The sequence below is a fragment of the Idiotropiscis lumnitzeri genome, chromosome 10 (genome assembly GCF_059441095.1).
Source record: "Idiotropiscis lumnitzeri isolate Australia: NSW breed Sydney's pygmy pipehorse chromosome 10, RoL_Ilum_1.0, whole genome shotgun sequence".
NCBI lineage: Eukaryota > Metazoa > Chordata > Actinopteri > Syngnathiformes > Syngnathidae > Idiotropiscis > Idiotropiscis lumnitzeri.
This window is the reverse complement of record NC_142400.1, coordinates 12,772,245-12,800,025: the sequence shown is the minus strand read 5'-3', so window position 1 is coordinate 12,800,025 and position 27,781 is coordinate 12,772,245. Positions and strand designations below refer to the sequence as shown.

Sequence of the window (27,781 nt, the reverse complement as noted above, 5' to 3'; positions counted from 1 at the left end):
TTCCGTAAAGCACCAAAACTAAACTTCAACTCAATCCCTTCACAAACTGCCAAAATTTCACTTGGTATTCAAATGCACAGACTCAGTCAACTGCAATACACCAGGGTGAAAGGTCCTTTTTTTATCTCCAATCCTATATTAACTTGGCCTCTCAGGGCTTCAACCTACAATTCAGAATCAGCTGAAAAAAAAACCACATTGGAACCCTGTGGGGTGTCTTAAAAGCAAGCGTCCATCCGTCTGAGACTGAACGGATAAAAGCCTGTAGTTGTTTGTGACTGCTGTTCTGAAAAGCCTTATGAAAGCCACAGCCACAATGTGACAGGCTGTGATTATGCAGCCATTCATTTCACAAATCAAATATTCATGTACACACACACATCCCAAGCGTAACGCAACAACAAATGGACGCGGTACAATACCAGTTTGTCCGTGTGTGGGATTTGACTTCCCTCAATTTGGAAACAGACTTTTGCATTTGACATCCGAAAATGTAAAATAATGTATATTTAAGACCAAATGTGGGTTCTATCATTACTATTGAAGAAAACATAAAAAAGCCGTCCATTGAAATAGCCAAGAAGTAAATTCGTAAAAAGGCTCATGAAGGAAGCCAGAAAAAAAAAAAACATAGAAGGACAGAGCCTTCTCCTTTGCGGCCTCTCCCTTTCTGGAACGTTCTCCCACAACATGTATGAGACTGCACTGATGCCAGAAGAACAGCAGAACAGCAATAGTCTCATGACGAGCCGAAAGCTAAAGAATAAAAACGTGTCTTCATACGAGTTTTAAAAGTGGACAGAGAGGTGGCTTGCTTAACATTTAATGGAAGCACATTCCAAAGGGAAGGACCGGCAACAGAAAAGGTACGATCCCCCCTGAGGCTGCGCTTGGTCGTCGGTACCTCCAGCAGAATGTGGTCCGCCGTCCTGAGGCAGCGGGCAGGAGCTAAGAGAGGTACGCTGGGTCGAGCCCATTTAAAGATTTGAAGACGAACAGAAGTATCTTAAAACGAACTCTGAAGTGCACTGGGAGTCAGCGAAGACAGGCCATTCCGTCTTCCAAGCGGCAGTTAAAAGACAAGCAGCAGCATTTTTCACCAGTTGGTGGCGCTTGAGGGAGGACTGGCTGACTCCAAAGTAAAGCGCATTAAAGTAATCTAGCCTCAATGTAATGAAGGAATAGATTAGTGCTGTCGGGAAAGAAAGGTCTTCACTTTAGCCAGCTGCCTAAGATGAAAGAAGCCGGATCGAACAACAGCACTGATTTGTCGATCTAATTTAAAATCACTGTCCAGTTTAAAAGCCAAATTCGAGACTGTTGGCTTTAGATAAGATGCCAGGGGGGCCAATGTGAACAGGGTTAAAGTACAAGGGCCACTGGGGCCAAACAACTTAACTTCTTTTCAGTGAAATTCAAGAAATTAAGTGACATCCAAATTTTAATTTCTTCTTGACAGAACAAAAGCGGTCTCAAGGAGAAAGCATCTTTTTTGTTCAACGGGACATAAATCTGACTGTCATCTGTATAGCAGTGCAAGGAAAATCCATGTTTTCGCAAGATGGAACCAAAAACGAAAACAGCAAGGGCCCCAAAACATAACATTACTATTATTATTTTTATTATTATTATAGAGAGGACAACAAACAAACAAACAAAATCACATGAGTTCCCAAGTGTAATATCAACTGCCTGCATGGTTTGTGGCGCAGTGGTTCTCAACTGTCATCTCCCTGGAAACCATTTCCTTTAGTTGCATCGTCTTGACCCACTTTAGTAGATGCAAAGGATAATAAAGAACATGTTTTGATTAAAAATAGCCCCTGACAAAACATGTACAGAATATTATATTTTTAAAAGCTATTCGCATATCAAGCACTATGATGGCCGCGAGCTAGAGGCGGAGCTGCACTGTATTTGTTCACAGTGTAAATTTGTGGCTAAAGCGAGAGGCTGCTAAGCTTCCCGTTGCTTACCTAATTATGTTTCCTTGTGGAAACTAGGTATGCCTCTGTACTGCAGCAGAAACAAATCAAAAAAGGAAAATGTACATTTTTACTAGCTTTCCTCGGCTCACTTTTAGGGTCACAGGACACAAATTGTTTTCTTCGTGTGTAACATAAAATAAATGAGAAGCACAGAAGTAGAGCAAGTTCATAGTGAGGATGTACAAAATTCCGGGTCTCTGCATGAAGTTACAACTTAAAAACTAATGAAAGCGTGCAAAGTTGATGGTGTAACATTGTTGATAAACTCAATGTCCTCTGACTTGACATTCCATTACTGAGGGACTGTAAAACTTTTCAGTGCCTCTGCAAATGAGAGAAACTAACACCTAGCCATTCAAAGCCCATCGAGCTGATAAAAGTCAAGTCCATTAAGAAAAGGGATTTAAACATTATTAGCCTTCCATCACATTACCGTCATCCCTTCTGAGGTCTGCTTTGCCTATCGCCGTTTCTGATAAACAAGCTTAAAAAAGACTAAGACTGTTATTTTACTCCATTCCACGTCCATTGCGCAAAATTTGATCTGACACTCGTTGGGGCTGAATGTCTTGAAGGTTAAATACAGAGCCTAGAGATCTAGGGAACGTTCCCCGACAAAAGATACGTTACTTAAAAAGGATAACTCCGCCTGGGTCTAGAATGACAGCTGCTGACCTGATTAATACTAAAAGGTCTGTTAAATCTCCCTCAATGCGAGTTGATCCAAAAGGTCATCCTTCCCTGAATGACTTGTGGTTTGAAACCTAATGTAAAAAAAAAAAAATTATAAAAAAAGAATAATAATTTGCATTACTAAGATGAGCAATATAAAGACTCACTTGTGGTGACAAAAATACTGCGTTAACGTTATCGGAAATTCCTCTTTAACCCTGTCATTTAAAAAAAAATAAATAAATGTATGCGGGATTAATCTTCCATTGGCTTTACACCGGCTTGTTGTCCATGCTTTGTTTACTGTACTGTTCCCGCTGTGCCTGTGTCTTGGACATGAGTAAGCTAGGCAGAAGCCTGAGAAGGCTCCTGATCATTTGAATTGGGTGTGTTGCAAGAGGCAAACATCTCAAACATGCAGGATACCGATCGGCCCTCGAGTACCAGAATAGGACACCGCAGGCTTATAAAAAAAATTAATGAGAAAATATTGTTTACTTTCATGTGAAACTCGTTGTTTTTCCTAATATTTGGCTCATTATTTTTTTTAAATGTTACTCTGCTTCCATACTTCGAAAGCAGACTTTCAAATACCTATGATAGAAGAGAGCACAGGTCCAGAACACAATTGAGGGCAATAAAAACAAGGCCTTCTGACATACTAATCATGACAACCTAAGAAAAAGACTAAAAAGCAGATTAGCTGAAAAATAAATAAATAAATAAAAAACCTTTGTGATGCTGGGCCTCCTAAAGTCAGCATTGGTACCTGAACTCAGGAATACACTATTTCCATCCTGTCAGACGTATCCCTCTGCCTGTCTTGTTCCTTCTCGAAGAGGATTTTTGTTTTTGTGCACCCTGAAATGTAGGCTAATGCCCTGCAGAACTGACAGATTTAATGCCAATCCCTGGGTTGTAGCAAAACCAGCCCCAAAGCAGCAGTTTTACGCGCGTGCATGTGGGGTGCGTGCGTGCGCATGTGTGTGTGTTTGTGTCTAGTCGACTACAAATCCATGTCTTGTCTATGGGAGTCAGAGAACGGACTTAAAAAACTGCCCTGAGTTAAAAAAAAAAAAAGAAAACGGGGATGGGGGTGGGGGGAGGGCGATATAAAGGTCACTCCGAATTTCAAACCGCTTATAACACATGACAGAGGAGAAGGCCTCAATAGCCTGACACTTTTTGTAGTTTAGTTATAAACTACTTTAAACAGACACAATAACTTTACTGTAAAAAAAAAAAAATAAAATAAATCAGGAGTACCAGAAAAAAATCTGCAACTCAAGAGTTTTCTTAGAAAGCGGTATCACATGTTATTTTGCCACAAACAAAATGACCTAATCGCATAGTTTATTGCCATTGCAGAATACATACAGTCGGCCTATCTTATTGCCCCGACAATCTCCTGGTTGCTTTGGCTGTGAGCCCAACATCAGTAGACATCTTACTAATGAGCAGATGTGGCTAAGGGCTCTGTGATGCATATTCACCACCCTTAACTCTATGAAGCAGAAATGGCACGCATGCTGAGTAATTACATTTAATTTAAAAAGAAAAAAAATAAGAATAATAAAACTAAATTGTGCAAAAAACATTATAATTATGCAATAGTATTAGTCATATACTTTAACCACAGGGAGGCTCAAACTCAGTGCCAGGGATTGAGATCCATCTCGGCACATCATTTTACATGGCCCACCAAAGCAAATCAAGTGTGTTTAGTTACTTACATCAATGATCATTGTTAAAAATATATATACATAAACATTTTAAATTGGAATGTGTAATGAAGAATAACAATGAGATTTTGCAAGATGTCAGCCTTTTTTTTTTTACAGTAACTTGAACAATAATTCAACAAACTGTTCTCCTTGACTTCTGATTTCAAAACTAGTAAGTACTGTAAAGGACAATTACATCAATTGTTATAAGCACATAAATATTTTAAAGGGGAAGTCAAGCCCAAAAATATTTGCAAAAATAAATTCAATGTGCCTTCATTAGACTAAACATGGCATTCTGATTAATATTATGTTTGTGGAATATGAGTTATGCAGTAAAATCCACCCCTTTTAAAGCCATCTCGGGAGCGGCCATTTTGTCACTTTCGGCCAACTGAAATTGACATAATAGTTGCTCAGGGCTGATATAACGACCAATCACGGCTCACCTGATTTCTGAAGCAGAGCCATGACTGGTCGTTAACTGAGCCCTGAGCAGCTGTGATGTCATTTTCAGTTGAGAGCAAGAAGCAAAATGGCCACCCCCTGAGATGTACAAAAACGGGAGGGCTTCGATGGCTTAACTCATATTCCACGAACGCAATATTGATCAAAATGTCGCCTATCGATTAGTGGGGCTGCATAGAACTTGTTTTCGGGGGTTGACTTCCCCTTACGTAATCAAAATAACACAAGTTACATAAACTCAAGTAAGTAAGCAATTCATTTTAAAAAGCAAACACTATCAAAAGTAATAAGGTTCATATACAAAGAAAGTTAGCCAAGCAACATACTTGAAGAAACAAGTGGTTTGTACATTTGAGGCCAAAAAGGCCTTAAAGTTTAACGCCTACCAAGGCAACACTGCCAAAAGAGTGTTTCTAGAGGCCACAGTAATTACTCGCAGCACCAGAGCAAACATCTGGCTAAACACACAATATGAGCAAAGCATATACAATTTGGACATATTCCAAGAGTTCATTCTGCGTGTTGTGTGTCCCTTTTCAATTAAAAACTGTTTTTCCCCCTAACTCTCTCATGGTTGCTTCATGAATATTAAAATAATCATGAACTGAATTTCAATAAAACAGGGGGATTGGTATGTTTTAAAAACTGATGTACATAACTCCGAATTTGGTTCTAATTCATTAAGCAAACATTCTCTTGATCATAAAACTTACTAGATACAGCCAAGTGGAAAAATTCAACACGTGCAAAAAATGCAAGCACAAACAGAGCTGTTTAATTACACGCTGGTGAGCAACAGCTTCTGTAAGACAATCACAGCCAATGAGTTGAAAGGTGTCTGACACTGAATTAAATTATTCTATTTTTTTTTTTTTGGGCATTTTAAGACATGCATACCAACATCCCATTTTTCTACACTAATTTACTTTTTAGCATTCAAGAGTTGCACCATGATGAATTTATACAAGAAAGTGAGCACCTGCTTTAGGAAAATAATTGGAGGACATTGGGTATGATTTTGATCAATATTTGGAAACGATGTGCTGACACCTAAAATGTGTTGATAAATTTACGATGAATACATTTCACTTAAGTGGCAGCGAGTTAGTCAGTCAGGAGTTCTCAGTTGAAACAAATCTGCGTGGACTTGGATGGATTTTCTCTGGAACATTGCATTCTCTGGCTTCTTCCTCTATTTGGAAATGCCTTTCCACTTATGTGCAGAGATTTCTCTAGAATCACAGAATCTTCGGAAGACATTAGGGATGGCAGATGATAAAATGCCTCAATGCTATGTAATTGTACTTTGAGAAAGGTTGCTCTTCAGAGTGTGGAACTTATTTGCTCATGCAGCTGTTCCCAAAGTGATGAATCTCAGCCCATCCCGGCTAGTGCACAACTGAGACATAAGGGCATGCTCCTTTCATACCCAATCATGACACTCAACTGTTTCTAATTAATCGATTCAAATGTGGAATTTTCAAGACCGGTGAATTTTTTTTGTTTGTTTGCTGTTTATTTTTTTTTTTTTAAGCGTTCCTCAACTTTCCCTTTGTTTCCCCTGACCCAGCGTTTTTTTTCAACGTGTTGCAGGCATCAAATTTAAAAACATAGTATTTGCAGCAAAAAAATAACGGTCATCAGTTCAAACATTAAATATATTGTCTTTGTAGCGTATTCAGTTGAATACAGGTTGAAAATGATTTACAAATCACTGCATTATGTTTTTATTGATGCTTAACACAATGCCCCAACTTTACTGAAATTGGGGCTTGTATAAATTCATGTAAGTTAGAATCCTTGCAGATTTTAAATTTCCCCTGGTGTGAATTAGTATGTAATTAACAAGGTGTCTGTTCGGTGTGTAGCGTGCCTTTGCCTAATGGAAGCTGGGATAAGAGCCAGCTCCCATGGAAATCACACAGGCTAAGCTGAATATACAGTGGATTGATGGATGAACAACATACACAAGTCATATCCCCATCTGCTCACATTCTCTCACAGACTTACCCTCCAAAACATTCGCATCCATACTTGGCAGGGGAGACGGCGGTGCCCCAGATCCCCAGAAGTAATAAAATGTATTTTCACTCTGCCTCTCTGAACCACAACAGAGGGGGGCTGAAATCCCGTCAGGTTTTCACAAAAAAAAAAAAAATCCTAGAAAAATCGAAACAGTACTACGCATGGGAATCTACGGCCAAGTCACTATTTTAGTATGATCATGATTCAACGTGATTCAATTCACGCATTCGCTGCCAGCCCAGGTAAAATGAATGTACTTTTTGACTTCTATAACCGTCAATGGCAGTGGATGAGTTAGTGAAACTCGAATAGTTGCATATTTTCTTTTTAGACTTTTTTTTTTAATACTGCATGATGACTTTTATACATTTACAACAGTGTGTTTAATGTTGCTATAAACTGAACAAAAATGCAAATAACTGTAATTTTTCCTCCTATTTGTCATAAGCTGAACTAAAAAATATACAAATTTTACTAGGTTCCCAAAAGGCCTATTTCTCTCAAAAATCTTCACTAAACTGTAAATCTGTATTAGTGAGCATATCTATTTTTCCTAAAATAATCCACCCACCTCACAGATGAATTATATCATTTTGCTGATTAGACAGCATGATTATTGCAAAGGTGCTTTATCCACAGTCTTATCACACACACACACATCAAGTCATAAATCACTTAGCTCACTACAAAAGGATCACACACTCGGCATTCAAGTCACAGAAAGGCGGCACACACGCCTCAAGATGCGATGTCACCAGAGGAGTCACATCCAGGACCAGCAAGTAACGACCTCCCAGGGAGCCATTTACCCCGCCTGAGCTACAGACCGACAAGCTTCAAAAATATATCTAAATAGTAATAACTCACAAAGTGGTGTTATCACTTAATATTGCTTATTGGAGTGCTGTGCCACAAATACTTTGCCAAGCGTGCTGCGCTTCACACTTTCAAGTTCGCTTTTTCCATATGAGCCAGTTTTACTTTATATAATAATCAATTATTGAAATGTAATAATAGATTCAGAATCTTTCCGCATGCATTTTATAGCCAAACATAACACACACAGGGGAGGTGAGAGCGGTTGGCCGGCTGGCCTGATTCATTGTTTCTGATGTGTTTAATCAGTTATTTTAGAACTTAAGCTTTTCCTATAAAAAAAAAAAAAGTTGTTCTCTTTAGGTCACAGATGTTTGGGTTGCTCAAGAATGCAACACCCATGATGAATCCGGGGAATGGGGTGGTTAATTGTATCAATTGTACACCCTATATCTAAGGGATGTTCTTGCTTATCCTCTCATGTGGCGGCCAAAGAAATATGCTGACAAAATTCAAATTACTGTATAACATGTATTTGGCTATCTCTTCTGGGCTGAATTTCATTCGGGTGCTGCCACAAGTTGACATATTTGATCAGACTTGATTTTCATAAATCATATGACAATGTAGTGCACATACTGCTATGTACAGTATATTTTGAATTGCACCATAGCTGATAGACGTACGACTACCAACTACATAACGCCACAAGTCAACGTTTACACAAAAGGATTGACAGTATTAGACTTGACTGCAGGCTTTAAACCTGTAATAAAACATAAATGGCTGCATTAAAAAAAAAAAAAGATCATTAAGCTTGATTCTGTACTAATGTGCTTGTGTTAGTTGTTAAGGTCTCATGGTTGTAGTACCAGGAGGTGCAGGCAAAGCGGTCAAGAGTGTGACTGAGCACAATGCAGTGCAAGGGCATCTGTCAACTTTCATATTATTTCTTACAGTCATGAAACGATTGATTTTTATTCCTGATCCTGTACCGCCTGCAAGATTCAAGTCATGAAATACACACAAGCACACTCCATCCTTGCTTTGTGTTCATGTGTTTCTTGACTTCTCAATGGTAAAAAAAAAAAAAGTAATTATTTTAGCTGTCTACACCAAAACAATAAAATCTAAATAAATGTGTGTTCTCCAAACTTCGATGTAGTTGGGGTTAGTAGAAAGCAAAAAGAAAATTGATTCTCATCAAAGGGATTGTGTGAGCAATATATTCAGACCTGTGAAGAAACTTTTACTGGCATTCTACCCACTGAAAAATGGGTCTGAATTTCCGGCATATAAAATTTGACACACAAGGTTCAAAGCGACAATAATCACTCAGCGTAAATAATATAATTTGCACAATAATGCACTTAATTACACCTCAACTCAAATTTGACATGTTGATTTTGCTGGCAGAGCTGAAAACAGTTTAACAGCAGAATTGTAACAAACCCGGTGAATCATTGTTTACTCATACAATAAGCGCATCCGCTGGGTGTGGGTGTGCCCCCGACGAAGGGAAATTAATCAAAATGCAAAACAGTTTCTAGCTTAATTTGACTGTGTTTATGCAAATGTACATCCCTTTCTCTAATTCTCTGCTCATGTGTGCGTAATGCGCATTGAAATAGCCATTTAGCTGTTCTGAGCAATGTCATGGCCAGGTGGGCTGATTGTAAACCAAAATTTACAAGTACATGTAATTAAAAAGTTGAATAAAGAAAATGTTAGCGGGAAAAGTAATTGGGAATTGTGTACCTGATTGAGTTTCGGAAGTGGTCTTCTGCAGGATTTTTGACAGTGCAGCTGTTCAGAAGCCACAAATCCGCTTCTGCTGGGTCATCTGTGGGGGGAAAAAAAACAGATTTCATTGTTCACTCATTATTTAGTTGGGTATTCATTATGAAAAAGGAATAGAAATACAAACAATGGTTAAAAAAATGAAATTGCTTTTAACATTTTAATGTAAACCTTTTTTTTTTTTTGTAAATGCCATATTGTCTTTATTCTTCATCATGCATCCTGTCTTATGGTGATGAGGTCATCATATCTCTAGACATTTGAGCCATTCCAATCTCCGGAGCAGGGAGGACCTTGATTGTGTGACTTCAAAATTAACGAGCGCGTCGGAACTCCAGAGAATGAACTATTTGTATACAAGCAACTAAAAGATTTTATTAAACAAGCAGACGGAAAACAAGCAAATGTAAACTCCTCACTCAGTAAATAACATGTAGTAAACAATAATTTACCTTCGATTTTGAATAATAACCCCTGGAAGTTTAGAAAACCTTTAACAAAAATGTGAGGCCACGCTAGGGACAACGCCTCTGTCACATAATGCTTTGACAAAAAAACACTAGCCAGTTGGTGTTTCCAAAGTTTGCTATTCAGTTCTCTTCCGTGTGGCAAAGTTACTTCCTATGACTCAGCATGTTAAGTATGCTTATTTTTCAACAACTATGCAACGCTGTGATTAGGAAATCTCTGGAAAGTTCGATTTGCATAACATTTGCATAGGTAAAGGGCTGTAGCCAATGGCAAGGGAGTGATTTGCTCAGTTTTTGCATATCATGGCCATCGGGCAATTATGTGAAATGTTACTGCAGATGTACGCAAAAAAATGTTGACTTATCTGATGAAGAAAACCCCCGAGGGTTAAGACAAGCATCCTGGAATCTGTGAGCGTGTCTGGACTTTAAAAAGTCAGTTGGTTGTGAATTATTGCAAAAAGAGGACCTGCTGCTCACTGGTTTAATCAATCGTAATTTATAAACCTGTTCATAATTTCTCAGTCTTGGTACAATGAATGTTTTTTTTTTTACCAGAATTTTGCAACTGTTCTGCGTTTTGTGCATTAGATAATGATGCATCATTTTCTAATTGAATGTATCAACACTGAAAAACTCAATGAGCAATAAATTAAAAGAAAAAAAAATGTTGTTCACTATTTTACCTTCAAATTACTATCAAGGGTTGTCTCAGCTGTTGGTAGAACATTATACTTGCAGCGTATGTGCACATACATATTGCTATAACCGCAAAAAGCATAAATCACAATTTAATTCCATTTGGAACCCCAAGATGAACACCTTGATTTATATTTTATCCAATATATAAGAAATATTACATTTGACCACAACAGCTGACCCCCTCAAACGAATTGAGTGTTTCAGTAAAAGAGGGATTGCAGTTGCGTCCATGCTATGTGAAAATAAAACAACCCTTCCCTGTGCGACCATGTGCTTTGTCTCACTATGTTTGTATGTGTTATTCATACGTGACCTCATTCTTTGAAACGATTTCTACAGACATATCAAAACAGGTAAATCTAATCCATGAGCGCACTTCCTACTTGTGTTTATTTGCATTGATTCCACCACAAAATCACATAAAAACAGACCAGGCTGATATTGAAAAAGCAACACCTGGGGTCAGAATGTGTGTGTGTGTGTACCATGTAACCAAGGTCATCACACATTTCAATCACATACTCACTCTGGAGAAGAAAGGGTTAGTGTTGTGGGTGAGTTTGTGAAAGCAGCATATGGATGGATAGCTGCACGAAAAACTCTGCTTAAAAGCAAGTGTATTCATAGAGAGAGCAAAATAAATAAAATGAATATGTAGACAACACAAAGCCCAAAGTGGGCACATTTAATCGTTATCCTCCAAATACGGGTTTAAGAATGACAAATAAAAAAAAAAAAAAGAAGACTTGTGCGCTGCAAGTCTGTTATTGATTTACCCACAGGTGTGTGAAGCACCCTGCAGAGATACTGAGATGAGGCTCAGCTATCATGTCAGAGAGCACAGATGCACTCAAAACACAAAAAAACAACAAAAAAAAACACCTCGCAGAATAGGGAATAAGATAACTTTTCCAAACTCCAATGATGCAGATGCACAAAGCGTAAACTGTTATTTTAATTGAGTCATTTGCTAGAATTAAGCAGATGTCTGTTTTTCCTACTTACCTGGAAAATACCATGTTTTTTTTTTTCTAAAAGTAAGTAAGAGAGCATCCCGTGCCCAGCTTTAATATGTAAAAAAAAAAAATGTCTGGCACATCATGTCAGACGCGAGAAATAACTGCTTATGAGCACTATGGAGTTCCCATGGGCATTACTAAATGCAACCTGCTTAAGTTTTACACAGTCCAAGGAAGTTGAGAGCAGTCAGATCTTATATAGTCTTGTTAAAAAAAAAAGAGCTCTAGAGACTCTGCTTTCAGAGCATAGACCTTTTGATACAGGCTTCTTTAATTGCCACTCTCAATTATGGATCCATATACACTCAATTCATATTTTCTCTTGCAGACGTGCAGACCTACTTTATAAATGTGGCTCTAATGGGGCGTTGAACGTTGAGCTACTAGTATAGAATTTCATCCAGGCATCATCAACACCATCCTGCTCAGGGATATGGTTAGCTGGAGTCTGTTGCCGTCTGATTTCAGGCATATTTTCATTTTATTTTTTTTTTTAGAGGTCACCCACAGTTATTCACTGATCATCTTGTCTAATATTTTTTTATGCTCACGTGAACACAAAATTATTACTTATATTTTTGTTTGTCTACATCAGGCGTGGGCAAACTACGGCCGGGGGGCCACATGTGGCCCGTTAAACGTTTTAATCCAGTCTGCCGAACTTGAAAAAAATTAAATGAATAAACCTTGTTAATGTTTTATTTTCTAAATACTGTGTTTTTTCAAATACATATATATTGTTGCAATGCTTTTATTCAATTTCATTTAAAATAAATGGGTTTTCTTTCTCCGATGAGGCGAGGTCACCAAAACACTCCATCCATCTGCTCCTGGTCCGGCCCCTCTATCAAGTTTTAGAATCCATTATGGCCTGCCAATCAAAAAGTTTGCCCACCACTGGTCGACATGGTAGATGCATGGCATTGGTGCTTTCTAATCGTCTCAGTTCTAAGTGCTTGCTATTTTGTGGCATCCACATGCAATTGAAATTGCTGTTATCACTAAACCACTGATTTTGTCAGTTCCTATTGCTTAATTGTAAAACACAAATCAAACATTAAACGCTATCTGTATAGTTTCATAGGCTTTCTTTATTTATATTTTTAAACAGTTGCCTCAAAGAGCATCTGAATTAAATGATATGCACTATTGCCACTTGTGACGACTGCACCGGACTTAACTGCTATATATTTCTGATTTCCCGAAGCTTTCTGCTCCAAAGAGACTAATCTGTGTTTTTTGGTCCGTGTAACATTCCCATTTCAGCTGAACAGATCCAAACCGCCCAAGAGTTTGTCTGGCCAATTCTTGGGTGCACAGCGGGGTTCAAATGATAGCGTTCACACTTGATCGAACAAACCACACTCTGAGAAATAGCACCAGAGCTCATTTTATCCAAAACAAACCTGTCAAGTGTGAAACACCCGTATTTTCATATGTTTTCCTTGAATTTAGTGGATATCTGATATTGCTTGTGTACTACATGTTTTACTTGCCGCAAAACATTAAAAATGAGTCGCTCATATTTCCTGCCTGATGACACCAGCACATATGACGAAACTGCAGCAACCATCCTAAGCAGCAGATGATCAGAACTAAAAGTGACCATGAAGAGCAAAGGCCAAGAAACGGATGAGAAGAACTACTTTGAAGACTTTATCTCAGGTAGACGACATTGAAAGGAAAGGCTGCAGCCATTGCCAAAGCACGAACATGTCCGCAGACGCATGCAAATGTGTGCTCGAGAGACACAGAAGATGCAGACAGCGGCCACCCTGGGGCTCAATACAATGCTTGTGAGCTTCACACACATACTGTATCATGACCCACTTTTCCACCCGATCCCACACACGTCGCCTCACGCACGCGCATACAAACACATTTGTGTTGTCATTTCTGTCTTTTGCCCTGCATCCTTTCCCCCCCCATATCTCAACGCTACCCTCCCAGCGCGGCCCCTCTTATCTATCTTCACACAACACACACACATGCCACACAGAAGGACGTGGTGACCTTGGGAGACAGTGCCGTAGAGGGTTATAGGAGCCAGCATGTTGGTGCAAAGGGTGGCTTTGGGGTGAATAGATACACTTGACTGAGCTAACAAGGCCTGTCTGCCCTTATTGGGTAACCAGACCGCTGGATGCCGAGCTGGCGCAGTGGACAGACAGGTGCACTAGAAGGCAGGGCGGGGCAGCGATCTCAGTGCTCTGCATGAAGACAACTCGGATGAAGTGACTTTTACTGAAATATAACGGTTCTTGGATGCTAATTGGTAAACGGACGAGCACCATTGTACGCCATCCACACAGCATTTCAAGGCCACTTGAGCCCGTTGTACTAAATCTAAACCACTTAAGACCTTTTTGCAGTCTGTTAGCATCATCCCTTGGTGGAAAGTTGACATTGCAGTCAATGAGATATTCCACATAGGGGCACGTCTCATCAGGTGTCTCCACCTTGATTAGATGCTTTGGAATAGTATTTACACTGGGCAGATGCCCTTCCGAATGCATATCACTCATTTTAACGCAGCATACCCATTAAAATTGTTGTCTTCGTGACTGGGATTTGAACCGTGGTCCGCTGTGTCAAAGATAAGATAAGATGTCCTTTATTAGTCCCACAATGGGGAAATTTGAGCAATCCACCGCATTGCTCAGGTGCAAGATAACGTGTTTTGAATCTACTGTCGCTAATTAGAAGGTAGTTACCCGAACGTCGTGAGTTGGAAAGTGCTGCATGGTGTTTTTAGATTATATAACATGTTATGATTCATCGGAACAAATGGATTGATATAAGAACAAAGACAATGATATAAGTTATTCCATTTTGTTGCCATATACCAGGCATGGGCAAACTACAGCCACATGCAGCCCGTTAAGCTTTTCAATCCGGCCCGCCGAAATTGAAAAGAATTAATGTTTTATTTTCTAAATATTGTTGTTTTTCAAAGACATATATTGTTGTAATGCTTTTGTTCACTTTCATTTAAAATTAAATCTATTTTTTTTTTCTCAGATGGGGTGAGGTTACCAATACACTCCATCCATCTGCTCCTGGTCCCGCCCCTCTGTCAAATTTCAGAACCCATTGTGGCCCGCCAATCAAAAAGTTTGCCCACCCCTGCTATATACGAATCTAAGACCAAAATTACACCAATGTGTAATGCAAAACAGATTACATTCAAAGTGTCTAAATTTAAATCTATATGGTCCATGTGTACAGTATGTGTGTGCACATTTGCCTTCCTGACATGGCAAATTTGTATGGGCCTTAGAGGATTTACGTGTTTCACCTCCAACCAAGTCACACACAAATAGACACGCTACACACACACACACACACACGCGCACACGCACGAGAGCCTGGGGGTTTGGCGGTTGGTCTATCCGTCGAGCATGGTGGGTAACCACTCAGGCATGGATGATAATGCAATCAACTGTCATTAGAGGGACATTGAATACACGCACACGGGGCACAAATGATGCTCTTTCAGCTGTCAGTCATTTGTTCAAAATCACACACATGCCATTTCGTTACAGCAATACAATTTTCCCAAGCTTCCACTTCACTAGCTGACAAACGTGCACACATTCCACACACATTTTTAAAATGCAGAGCAAGGCAACACTAACAACCAATCTATATGATGATAAATATCTTTCATTTCCTCACCAGAAATGAATCATCACGGCAACGCTCGCATCGCATCATTACTTGACACCTGCACAGTGCACCTATTTTGATCGTTTCTGATAATGCTACTAATTAATGACAATTTAAAAATATCTTGTGTGACATAAAAATAACTACAGCTTATTCAGTCAATTAAAATTAAGTAGGAGATCCAGTGCAGAGGGGGGACAAATTCAAAAAAATGGTAGGACAGAAAAATCTTCAACATGTGTAGTGCTTGGTTTGATATCCCAGTAAGGGGGTGGGAGTCAAACCTATATCTAAAAAAAAAAAAGGAAAAAAATAAAAAAATACTAACTGTTGTACTGTAGCTAGAAATGGGTGCATTATTTTACAATATCCTATTTTGCCCAACCAAGCCAATCAGAGATGCCTTAAAATGGCAACTGTCTTGGCCAATGAGAAGCGTTTTCTTACCGGTGATCGTGAAGCACAATAATAATGCCAAGAGCAAAGAACAACTTGCAAGTAGTGTCGCCAGTACAGGTATATTTGTTCTTGTTCTTCAACATATGCCCATGTCCACAATTCTTCTTCGGAGGTTTTGGGCCCCCTTTTGTCATATTTATACCCCACCCCAGATGGTGGTCATGGAACTGAAAAGCGGAAGCTATACTGTATTAACCCCACGGTCTAGTTGTGAGGATATTATGCTTTACAGCAATATGGCGACAGAGAAGAAAGCACTTGTGTAATGTGGCATAAAAATATTCCCAAACTGTAATAGTGATGGGTTAAATCATCCATCGCCATCATGCAACAACAGTAAGCTCTTTAGAACGAAGCTCAAAAAATGAGGTCATGGGATGGCACAAAAAGCAGCTAGTGAAAACTGAAAACAGACCCTGAAGCCATTTGAGCTCCAAAGGGAGGAGCGCAAAATCTGATAACATGCCCCATGTTATATCCCTTGTGGGAACCTCTGTTGGGGCCAAAGACTTGTAAAATGAAAAAGAAAAGAGAAAGCCATCTCCATCATACCTGCTAGAGGCTAGCAAGGTCCAGACTACTGTGCGCTGCTGTCAATAATGTGCGCAAAGTCGAAACTGGGAAACAGGATCACTACAGATCATTGCAGAAAAGACATAGCCCGTGCTTAATATTGTGTCTCTTCGGAGAGATGTGCATAGCTGGGTGGGCTGATGTCACTCTGCATCACTGTGTATTCGGAAGCTGGCGTGTTCGCCTAGTTGAGCACAGTAGGGGGCAGACCGGAGATATCCTAGCAAACAGTTTGACAGCATCTTAAAAACAACCATCCACTTGGGATTGTCTCCATTTTCTGAACACTAACTGTGAGTCCATTAACTGGTAAAGGGAGTTTTAGACAGCAAAGACGGAAAAGTACCACAAAGTTCAGAGGAAGTCACGTGTTATTTCCCTCAGCTTTAATGCCAAGACTTCAACGAGGACGCTGCTTAATTGCAAATTGAAAAAAGGTCCAACAGTGTCACCATCTCATCCATTAGCTTCTCTCTAACTCCCCCAAATCATATTGACTGCTCCATGTTGAAGTGTCACGTCTTGAAAGGAAATCCACACCAACTGGAGCATTCAGATCAGCTCTGCTTTAAGTTGACGACAATCAACATGGCTTTTCAAAAAGGTAAACAAGCCACTGCATAAGAGCTTGGGATAGATGGCTCGTTGCTATGGCAACCAACTTTATTGAACCTTAGAAATTCCACTGTAAAATGACTGCAATGTGTACGGGAATAACAATGGGTGATTAAGTAGGGGGTGATCCAAGAAAAGAGGCAAGCGATGCTTCGTAAACAACAAGAATGATGAATGCTACGTGTCAAGTACTAATTTGGCTAGCAATGGGTACACCTGTGTCCTGCAAAGAACTCCCAGCTGACAAGAAAGCACTCTGCAAAATCTGCTGAACACAAAATAATGTTAGTTACATATTTGGCGGCGTTAAAGGACATTAAGATAGAAGAGAAGGACTTGTAGAGCACATATAAGCTAGATACTGGAAGGATTCCAGTGATAGTCATAAAAATGTGATAATGGGTACACTGTGATTTTAAATCCGTATTAACGGTGATTTATTGAGCAGCGTACACGCAGAGGATCGAAAAGATTTTTGCCATTGCACATCTCACCTTGCATAGAGACGATGATATGAAGCCTCAGGTTCAATCACTAATTGGGGCCAATCACGAGTCTGCGGCCCAGACAGAAAGCCATTATGGTCATCAGTGCAAGCATGAAAAGATGTTCCACACAGTGAGGGAGATTGTTAAGAGTCAAGGGCAAGGGAGTCAGTGTGTCTGGGCAAGAGGACGAGGTCTTGGGGGGGGATGTTACTGATCGACAGTTATTTACTCGTGGTTTCACTTTGACCACATATCTCACCAGAATTATGGCACCTTGAAGGTGTCTGCTCATCATAAACATGAATTTGACATCATGCCTCAGTGAGAGAAGATGAAATCATGAGTGACCGATTAATATAAAAAGACAGAAATGGAACAGTTGAAGTAAATTATTTCGCCTTTGGGGGTATATTAAACATAGTCCGCGAGTGTGAAAATAGGCAATAGGGACAAACAAAATTTGAAGCAAGACATTAAAGACATATCCTCTCTAAATAACAAATAAAATGCTACAAACTGGGAAAGTCGATTTATTCTTAACTTTGAAAAACTATTTGTTCGTGGGTTTTAATTTATTTATGCAAATAAATTATCCAATAGTAAATCAGTTAGATTTTGTCAAATGCCCATTTTTTAAATGCTTAGCGAGCATAAAATAATTATTGTTTAGTACACAGCAAGGAAGAAGAGTGCTTCTTTCAGCGACTCAAATACAACTGTCAAAATCGTTGAGACCACAGCCAGTTCCTCACATCATAACAATAACACAGTGGGTTTAACGATGCACTACATCTTTGACATTACAATTGTGATAGTTTTTTATTCGCCCGAGGCAAAGGCACTTTACTTTCAGTGAGAAGTAGTGCATGCGAGTCTCTCTGTTTACTATGCAAAAAGGAAAAGTCAGTCAGGGGGGAAAAAAAAAAAAAATCAGTTTACAGCGAATATAAAACTCCCTGGGTGAGATCGAACAAAAAAAAATGTGCAGGTGTGTCTGTGTTTTCTCCCTTTTCTTCCAGGTTTGACTCCTGGAAAACAAAGACAAAGAAAAAGCAACGTAGATGCCACCTGTATGTAAAATCTCACCTGCCCTGGATGAACTGTGGCAGGCGGGGCTAAAGCTTAGAATGAATAAAAGTGGGCGTGACACTTGGCAGGCGCTGGTGTGTGCAGGCATTGAAGAGCACCTGAAAAGATCAACTCTATTCTCTTACTATAATAACCTATTGATATGATTTTAAAGACTTAAAAGAGGAAATCAACCCCAAAAATATATTTTTAAATAAAATGCGCCATTACTAGTCTCAACATGGCATTCTGATGAATATTGCATTTGTAGAATATGAGTTTTAAGCAGCAAAATACACGTTTTTTTTCGCCATCTCTCAGGGGTTTTGTCAACTGAAAATGGCATCACAGTTGCTCAGGGCTCAAGAAATGGCCAATCACGGCTCACATGTTTTCTGAAGCTGAGCCATGATTGGTTATTCGCTGAGCGCTGAGCAACTGTGATATCATTTTCAATCGACAGTGGTGACAAAATGGCCGCCACCTGTGATGGCTAAAACGGGTGGATTTTACTGCTTAGTGGATTTTCACGACCATGAGCAGTGTATTAAAAGGCGCTGTCTCAGTTACGGGTGCAATTTCTATATGCTCACTATATTATTGGACAGAGGCATAGTAAAACATACACCAACTTAAAACATACGGTAGCATGCACGATCAAACGTATACTAGAATGCATGCTAGCGTATATTTTTAAAAAGGCAACGGGAGCAAAACTGAGTTTGTTTGTGCTTTTTTAAGTATTCGACGTGACGGGTTCTCATTGCCGGCTTTTGCAAACCTTCCAACAGTGCAAGCAGACACATTAGCAGCGAACATGACTAACTGGTTAGCCCAAGTATCGACAAACGATTCACAAATTTGGGCGTAATTCACCAAGGGGTGCTTTCCAGTCTTAGTAAAGCCATGTTCGCCAATACATCACTTGCACACCGCTCGCAACTTCACTTTGAACGCCCCGTTTACACCGATGTCCAATGGTTCGAGTCTCTCATCCCCCACAACACACGCACGTATACACACACAATCAGTCAAGTGGAGGGGTCAAGAAAGTCACAACATTTACAGATTTTGGAACTCGGTATACCCCCCAGGACGGGGTGCTTTATAAGGCACCCCGTCCACTTTGGAGAAAATTTAAGACTTTTAAGTAAGCCATACAGACATCAAATTTCTGCATAGAACATATTTTTGTAGTAAAAAAAAAGGGGGAGGTTTGACTTTAAATAATAATAATAATAATATTCCCTTTATTAGTCCCACAATGGGGAAATTCGAGATTCGAACCCAGGCCTCCTGGGGAGACTGGGTCCTGAATGCGGCGCCTTAGACCACTCGGCCATCCTGGCAGATGGCAAAGGTTGATGTATTATAGCTAAACTGTCAATACTTGGGCTAAGCTAAAAACTGAGAGATAGAGATTCTGAAAGAGCAAGGAGATATTGCGATCAATATTAAGAGCAAAGAAAAATTGTTCAATCTCTAGACCACACGTGCACGCATGCACATTGTCACACATCTCCCTGGAATAAGAGTTCAGTTAAAAAGCAATTTTCTTTGACTTGTTTCCACAGCTAATAACCCTTGCAATATTTCCGCCTTCATATGTTAAGTAGCCTAATTCGATTAATAGTAATATGAGGCCTTCATCCACCATTTTTTTCCTAATTTCAAAGTGGAATTGAAACAATTTAGGTCATCTGGCCCCATATTCCCACAACCAGGCTGAGGGACATGCAAATCAGATGCAAATGCCACAAAAATGTGAAACTAGTCATGGGCCTGAGTAATAAATACTGAATTTAGCCTCTTGGCATTCCAAAAAACAGCCAGTTGGGGTTCAAATGCAAATGGTATGCAAATAGCCCAGATGTAGAAGGCTTTTATTTTTCCTGATGCACTGAGCACACGGGGCATCCTGGTGGCTTCGAAGGCAGAGGCCCATAACACGGCCATATGATATTGTGGTTTTCAAGCCAGCTCATCGTGCAATCCCCTTGACTCATTTGCATTCCTCCTCTGACACTTTCCAAAACGCAATGAGTTGTCAGACTAAACCGAAAGAAAACAGTTTATAAGATATTCGATGAGATGTTAAGAATATGAGACCATGCAACACGGCAGAGAGTTTGACAAAACCATTTGAAAGTAAAAAGCAGACAAAAGAATAGAAGAGCAATGCACAGACAAAGGCAGCAACGGGATACACTGGTGGGTCAACGGAGAGATGCAATTTGACTGCAGGAGGAAGCAAAGTCAAATAAAGTAAGTGTAAAGATGGTAATGCAGTCAAAAGCTAAAGATACGGAGGCAAATGAGATGGCGAGTGTTGCTGAGACAGCCACTATTGAAAAATTGGCAAGAAAATATTGGGGAAGATTTTGAGATGCTTCAAGCAGAGTCTTTCGGAAAATACAACTTGGCATGTGCACTATGAAACTGAGCTGAGGTAAATATGCAAACAGTCTGCTGAAACGTTCGGCGTGGTAAATTAATCTCAAGGAAACACATTTTGCAACGTGATAAGCTTATAGGAACACCTTCTTTAACTGGCAATGTCTCCGTAAATGGCATGCATCATTGGCACACACACACACACACACACTTAGCTTCGTCTGCACACCTGCAGATCTACCATATTAGAAATAATCACGATAATGCACACAATTTTTTTTTACTTTCTTGCCCCCCAACATACTACCTGATCCAAGTCTGGTTGGCAAGCCAATGCATTCGAAATGATCATCGCAAAGCCCTTAATCACAGCCTCCAACCCTGCATACAAGATTCTGGCCCAAGTGCTTAGCACATAGCGGTAAAAGGAATGTGGATGTTGGCAGAAAAGCAGACGATTAGAACGGCTGCTCTTACTCACATCATGCCAACACGCGCACACAACTTTATTGCCTCTGTTTTTCCTTGCGCATCACCAAGGAAAGCGGATGTGCCTTCTGGCTTTGTTCAGCAAAATAGTTAATATCTTGGGATTATAAGCATTCTGAATGCAGCACCTGTCATTTCAAAATGTATTATCCAACAAAAGGACACAAAGACAAGAGCTGTTTGTGGGAGAAGAAGAAGCAAAAGGATGGAACGGTGAGAGATGAAATGCCAAAATAAATATAGTAAGTTGCAAATGCCTGCTGATCAATTAAACTAACACCCCCGCAATCAAGGTGCTTTTACAGCATGTAAACGTGGCTGGGCAATACATCACAACAATGCAACAGTAATAACCAGTGTTATCTGTTTAAAAATTAGAGAGAAAAAAAAACATTTTTATAGCACGATGGCTGCACAATGCAGAGGTCGCGGGTTCAATTCTAGCCTTCCAGGTTGGAGTTTGCATGTTCTCCCCGTGCCTGCGTGGGTTTTCTCCGGGTACTCCGGTTTCCTCCCACATTCCAAAAACATGTGTTGTAGGTTGATTGAACACTCTAAATTGCCCCTAGGTGTGCGTGCGAGCGCGGATGGTTGTTCGTCTCTGTGTGCCCTGCGATTGGCTGGCAACTAGTTCAGGGTGTACCTCACCTACTGCCCGCGACTCATGTGAGGAGAAGTGGCTTAGAAAATGGAAGGATGGATGCACGGATAATTTTTCACAGTAAACCATGAAAGATAACCGCCACAAATAAAAACACAGCAATATAATTTGGAACTGCGTGGTCTATTTGATCTAAAAGCAAGTTTGGTTACTTGAGTTCAATAAACAGACCGCATCAACATTTAAAGCACACTGGAGCTTGTTTATAAGACACCAAAGGTCAGGCTCACACATCACAACTACACATAAGTTGTATGCACCGTTTAAACATTCGTAAATCCATTTCAAAAGAAACATCTATCGAGTATCAAGCAGATTCTTGAAATACCTCAAGGAGTCTCAACTGACGCTACATTGCAGAGAACCTTTAAAGTACACGAAACAGCGAAGGAATAAGTAAGTGAACATTCTTGTTGCCTGCGTGAGAGTCGCCACGCTTCTGAGCATGAATACATAAGTTAGATGGCGCGATCTCCGAGAACTTGCCTCCAAATTAATAAATCATTACAAAATGAAACAATTTGAAGTGTTTTCCTTCGTAAATAATGCATGCATCAGTTCGCAGTGTGTGTTCATGAGTAATCGCAACAGGAAAAAAAAAAACACGAGTGGGAAGCGAGTGTACGTGCCGCAAATGAATACACATTCACACTAAACACACAAACAAATGCACAGGAACACATCAGCCTTTAACAAATTCCAGTGGCAGCAGATGGCGTCAAAATTATCCAACGTCCTGTCACCGTCTTTTTATATGCAAATCCTCTGGCTGTACACATCTGAATCTCTTTAATGTGGCGTGGTCAGGAACTAAATCAAGCGGCGGCGCCCATGCTGTGAGCGGATAACAACAAACCAAGACAGGTATTCGGAAAGCAATGCATCACTAGACATCGTTAAGACGCGCTGTATTTTCGGAAACTTTCAAAGAAGGACTCATGTTACACTAATTCATTTACCTATAAAAGGGGCATCCCACCTCAAATTTGGCACACGGTGATGTGTTATATGCAAGCACTCATTCTGTCATTCAAACACCACAGCAGGGGGTCCTGCTGTCATCTGTTCCACTCAGCTCATTTGCTGCTGTAAGCCACGCTTCAAGCCACGGCTGATAAAAAGTTGATCGTGCCCAACCTCAAAGTGACGGCAGTGACAGTTGTAAAGCCACCTTGGCTGTGTGTGGAAATACAAGAGAATTGCTGCAAACAAAGTTGATCAAAAAAGCAAGACTTGTCTTTTAAGAATACAAGACCACAAAAACATAATAATTTCTTTGACATTGCAAGGGGGAGAAAAAAAAAAGTCTGAAGATCAATAGGCCACTTGTCGCAGACTGGAGACAAAAAAGTCTCAAATAAGAGAGCAGGTTGACATTGTGAGCATGGAAACACACTTTAGATTTTTACTACTTCATATTTGTTTACAGTATGTCTTTTCAGAGGGAGAGCAAAAAAAAAAATGGTGTTGTTGAAAAACGCCTCTTCACTGATGTTAACGTTCGACAAACAAATACAGATACGTTTCAGCTTTTATTCCACCCTACAACAAAAAAAATGATTCGTCATAACTGTTCCAATAATTTTAGGGGGTAGCGCATAAGTACCAATGTAATATCACAACAATAGCGCTGGCCGATATGGGGGGGATCGCGATATAAGCCATTTTATATCACGATAGCGATAGTTTCAGTTATTCTATGAAAAATTATACATCATACCATGACTGGGATTTTTTTTTTCTCACTTCACTTTCAAGTGACATTAAAAAGAGCTGTAGTGAATGAGAAATATATGCAGTGGTGCTGCTTTATCAAATCATTAAATGTAAACAGAGGAGGCAAAGCAGCCTTCATATTTTCACATTAATGTAGATGTCCATCTAAGTAAGATGCATAAAAAATTCTTTTTCGGGCATTTTTGGTGATGTGAAAATGATTTTTCAAAGTGTAGTTTCATATTTCCACATTAACGAAATAAAAAAGCCAGAATCCGAATGGAATCATGGAAGTTTAATCATTCTGATTCAAAGAGCTGCTATAGTCCTTCTGCCATCCCGAACAAACGTCAAAAAAACATGTCCTGTTTTGCCGGAAATGTGGAGTGATGACAACTTGAAAATGGCAGAGATCCTACCAGAGATCGTCTACGGCGAGAAAACTTGCTTTGTTTTCCCATTTTAATTGTATTGACCCGGTAAGCACTTTGCAATTCGTAGTAGCCTTTCACACACTAGTAAACACAAACACACACACAAAAAAAAAGGCAAAGAAAAATTAAAACCGTTTTTCATGAATCGTCGAGTTTGACCCAACTATAGAGGGTGGACGTTTATCCACAATATTGTGAGGGGATTTTAAATGGCGAAACCGCAGGGAGTTTGACTTCACATTAATGCTGTCAAGCGACTACATTTTTTCAACTAATTGATCGCAAAGAAATCTGTAATTAATTGTTATTAATTACATTTTTTCTACTATTTTTTTGTGAAGCTTTGAACAGATTTTTACTTCAATAATATCTTGCAATTAATGTAAAATCACCAAATATGAAGCGTATTTTAATTCAAAGACTGTTCTAATAGCTTTGTTTGATCCTTGAATTCAATCTAAATTGAGTAACCTGAACAGGAATTCTTTTAGTTGTAATTTAGTTGTAAGCACCGCACTCCAGCAGTGTTGGTTTGCAAGGCCGAGAGGTAACTTAAGCAGGCTGTTTTGTTCTGAGATGATGGGCTAAAGATGATGAGCTAATATGATAGTATTAAAGTGACATAGTTTTAAAAATTAATCTCAAGTTCACGCTTTAATTTTGACAGCCCTTGTATTAATACATTGAGTACTTTGGAAAATCATCCCAAGATGTTATCGCTTCTGAAATAGTTATTCTTCATAATTAGTAAAGGAGGCAGAGGAGCAGATATAAATGTGCTCTGCAACATAATGGCACGACATTAATAGTCAATACAATGAAACCACAAAGAAAGAAATTGAAAAAAAATGATGAGGAAAAAATGATTAAGGCATCATAAGACTTTGGAGGGATGTGTTATGCATGATTGGCTGTGTTTACTTTCGAACCACTGGATGAAAATATTTGGCAAGTGATTCATGATGACCCCGAGCTGGCACACAAAGAGGAGACCCATGAACATAAAAACATAAAAACGTAGAGAGCTTGCAAAGCTGCCAGCACGGGTGTTATATGCTCTCGTACCAACTTTAACAGAGGGCAATTTGCCTAATATCAACACTGAGAGCGGTCAGTTGTTTTCCACAAGAACTATTGCATTTGCGGTGATTGCGTGTATAAAATACAATTGTCGGTACTTCAAATGGGTCATGCATTCATCATCTTAAAAAAAACTGTAATTTCTGCAACTTTCTAAGTTTAAAAAAGAAGCAACGCCATACGAGAAATTTCGTATAGCGTAGTCCTAGAGCAGGGCTGGGCAAACTTTTTGATTGGTGGGCCACAATGGGTTCTAAAATTTGACAGAAGAGCCAGGAGCAGATGGATGGAGTGTTTTGGTAACCTCACCTCATCGGAGAAGAAAAATACATTTAATTTGAAATGATAATGAACAAAAGCATTACAACAAAATATCTCTCTTTGACACACCACAGTATTTTGAAAATAAAACATTAACAAGGTTGATTCATTTATTTTTTTCAAGTTCGGCGGGCCGGATTAAAACGTTTAACGGGCCGCATGTGGCCCTCGGGCCATATTTTGCCCATGTCTGTCCTAAAGCAATACAAACTTTGAAGCCTGCAAGGTACATGTTTGTTTATAATGGGAGCCGTTTTTAGAATAAATGCGTCCAAATAAATGCTTAGGGTTCAGCCATGATAAGACAACATTGTGTTTTGAATTCCAGTCCCGTGACCATGTGAATCAGAAATGGTGGACACAAAAGAAATCACAAACCAGTTCCAGTTTAAACATAAACAAAATCAAGCTAAATTATTATTTGCAAACAAATAGCCTTCCGGTATGGCCAGCCGACAAATGATGAGGCTAACGGCACGCTCGCCTGTACGCGCACACGCACACGTAGGTAATGAGCTGCTTACTGTATATTCATGCAGCATTTCTCTGGTCAAGCAAGGTCCTGCCAAAGCCTCCAATCATTTTTTTTTCTGCTTGGTGATCAAGGTTACTATGTCCGACGCCGATTCAAATTAAACCCGCTGCTCAAATCATTCACAGCTTTTAACTCCACTTTATCTAATACCTGTGCTCTCACATGGAAATCTAACACATAGCCAAGTCATTTATATGTATGAAGGAAAGATTAGACAGGGACGTGTCGAATTAATTTATTACAAAACCAATGACATGCCCATACACACACCACTAGTCTTACACACTGCAAAATACTTGAATTCCGTTAACCTTCCTTTCATATTCCTTTTTCCACAGGTCCTTCATACATCATATAAAGCAGTAAGCCAGGGCTTCTCTTCAGCACACGGTCTTATATGAACACGAACACTTTGCTTTCCATTTCAGAAGGCGGTCATGCCACTAATGTCTGAGAATTGGATGCAGCCGGAGACAGAAAGCAAGGGTCATCTTACAAAACAATAGAAAAAAGGTAAAGGGTGTTGCCTGAAGTCGGCCTTGAAAACCCATTTGTTGCACGCCCCTTGAATGCATCGTTCTGAATTTCTTTTGCTTCGGACGCAATTGCACTCAATCACGCCCCTCACGTCACATTAATTGTGAATGTCTTTCAAGCGTGAATTTCATCTTCATTTGTTTTTGTTGAGTTGAGACGACGGGGAAAATACAGAAGAGGACAAATTAGTCGAGTGAGAGACCAAAAGGATCATCTTTTCATGGAACAGACAAGCTAATTATACCAAAAGAGAGACAAAATGACAAACCCACAAAGAAAATGTCAAAGAATATCGATTTGTCTTTGGTTCTTTCCGAGCGGCTGTCAAGAAGTCAGGTACGTCCTCTCAAAATTTGTCCTCCAAGAATAAAGAGCAGAGACAAGTTCCAAAATCTTTTTTTTTCCCCCCCAACTTGAAATATTCCTCCTCCCTGTTGATCCAATAGCTTCTTCTTTATACCATTGCTGAAATCACATCCACGCTATTTCCAATATAAGCCTTCGGGACATTTCAAATCCCTGCAGAACACAGACAGTTTTCCTGGGATAACAAGGGGTGACTGGCTGGCTGACTTCGGTGGGGAATAGGGAATACCCCCCCCCCCAAATCCACCCAAAACCCGGTGGGAAATCCCATTTCTAGCCACTCGAATCATTTATGCCCATGTTGCTTCATTAGGAAATGGAGTGCTTAGAAATATAGATACCGGAAATACCATTATGATTATCTTGGCTCAAAATATCCTATTGCTTTTCGAGTTTGGGAAACAAGGCATCAACATCCTTTAGGGGAAACAGCGTATAAATTGTATAGATTTCTTAATTGACCTCACATGAATACCTCAATCAAGTCTGTCTTTCTTAGTTTTCCGTGCTCTTGCACTCACATGCCGGAAATAAAACACAGGGTCTCTCCTAGTGTGTAATCTGGGACAATTACCATATAAACGCAGTCTTGAACAGGTTATTATACGAAATATGCGCATAAAACGAGGTTATAAGGCGCATTGCTGCACATTAAGGGAAGCAAACAAGTACGGCAAATAAGTCAAACTTCA

At 39.6% G+C, this 27,781-nt stretch overlaps 1 protein-coding gene across 1 annotated transcript in view; it reads right to left on the bottom strand.

Annotated features, from left to right (window-relative positions):
- Positions 1 to 27,781, bottom strand: part of cdkal1 (CDK5 regulatory subunit associated protein 1-like 1) — a 182,517-nt gene that overhangs the window by 146,165 nt on the left and 8,571 nt on the right. The window contains exon 4 of the mRNA XM_088306867.1: positions 9,452 to 9,536. Coding sequence (XP_088162993.1) covers positions 9,452 to 9,536 — 85 coding nt within the window. The remainder of the gene's footprint in view (positions 1 to 9,451; positions 9,537 to 27,781) is intronic.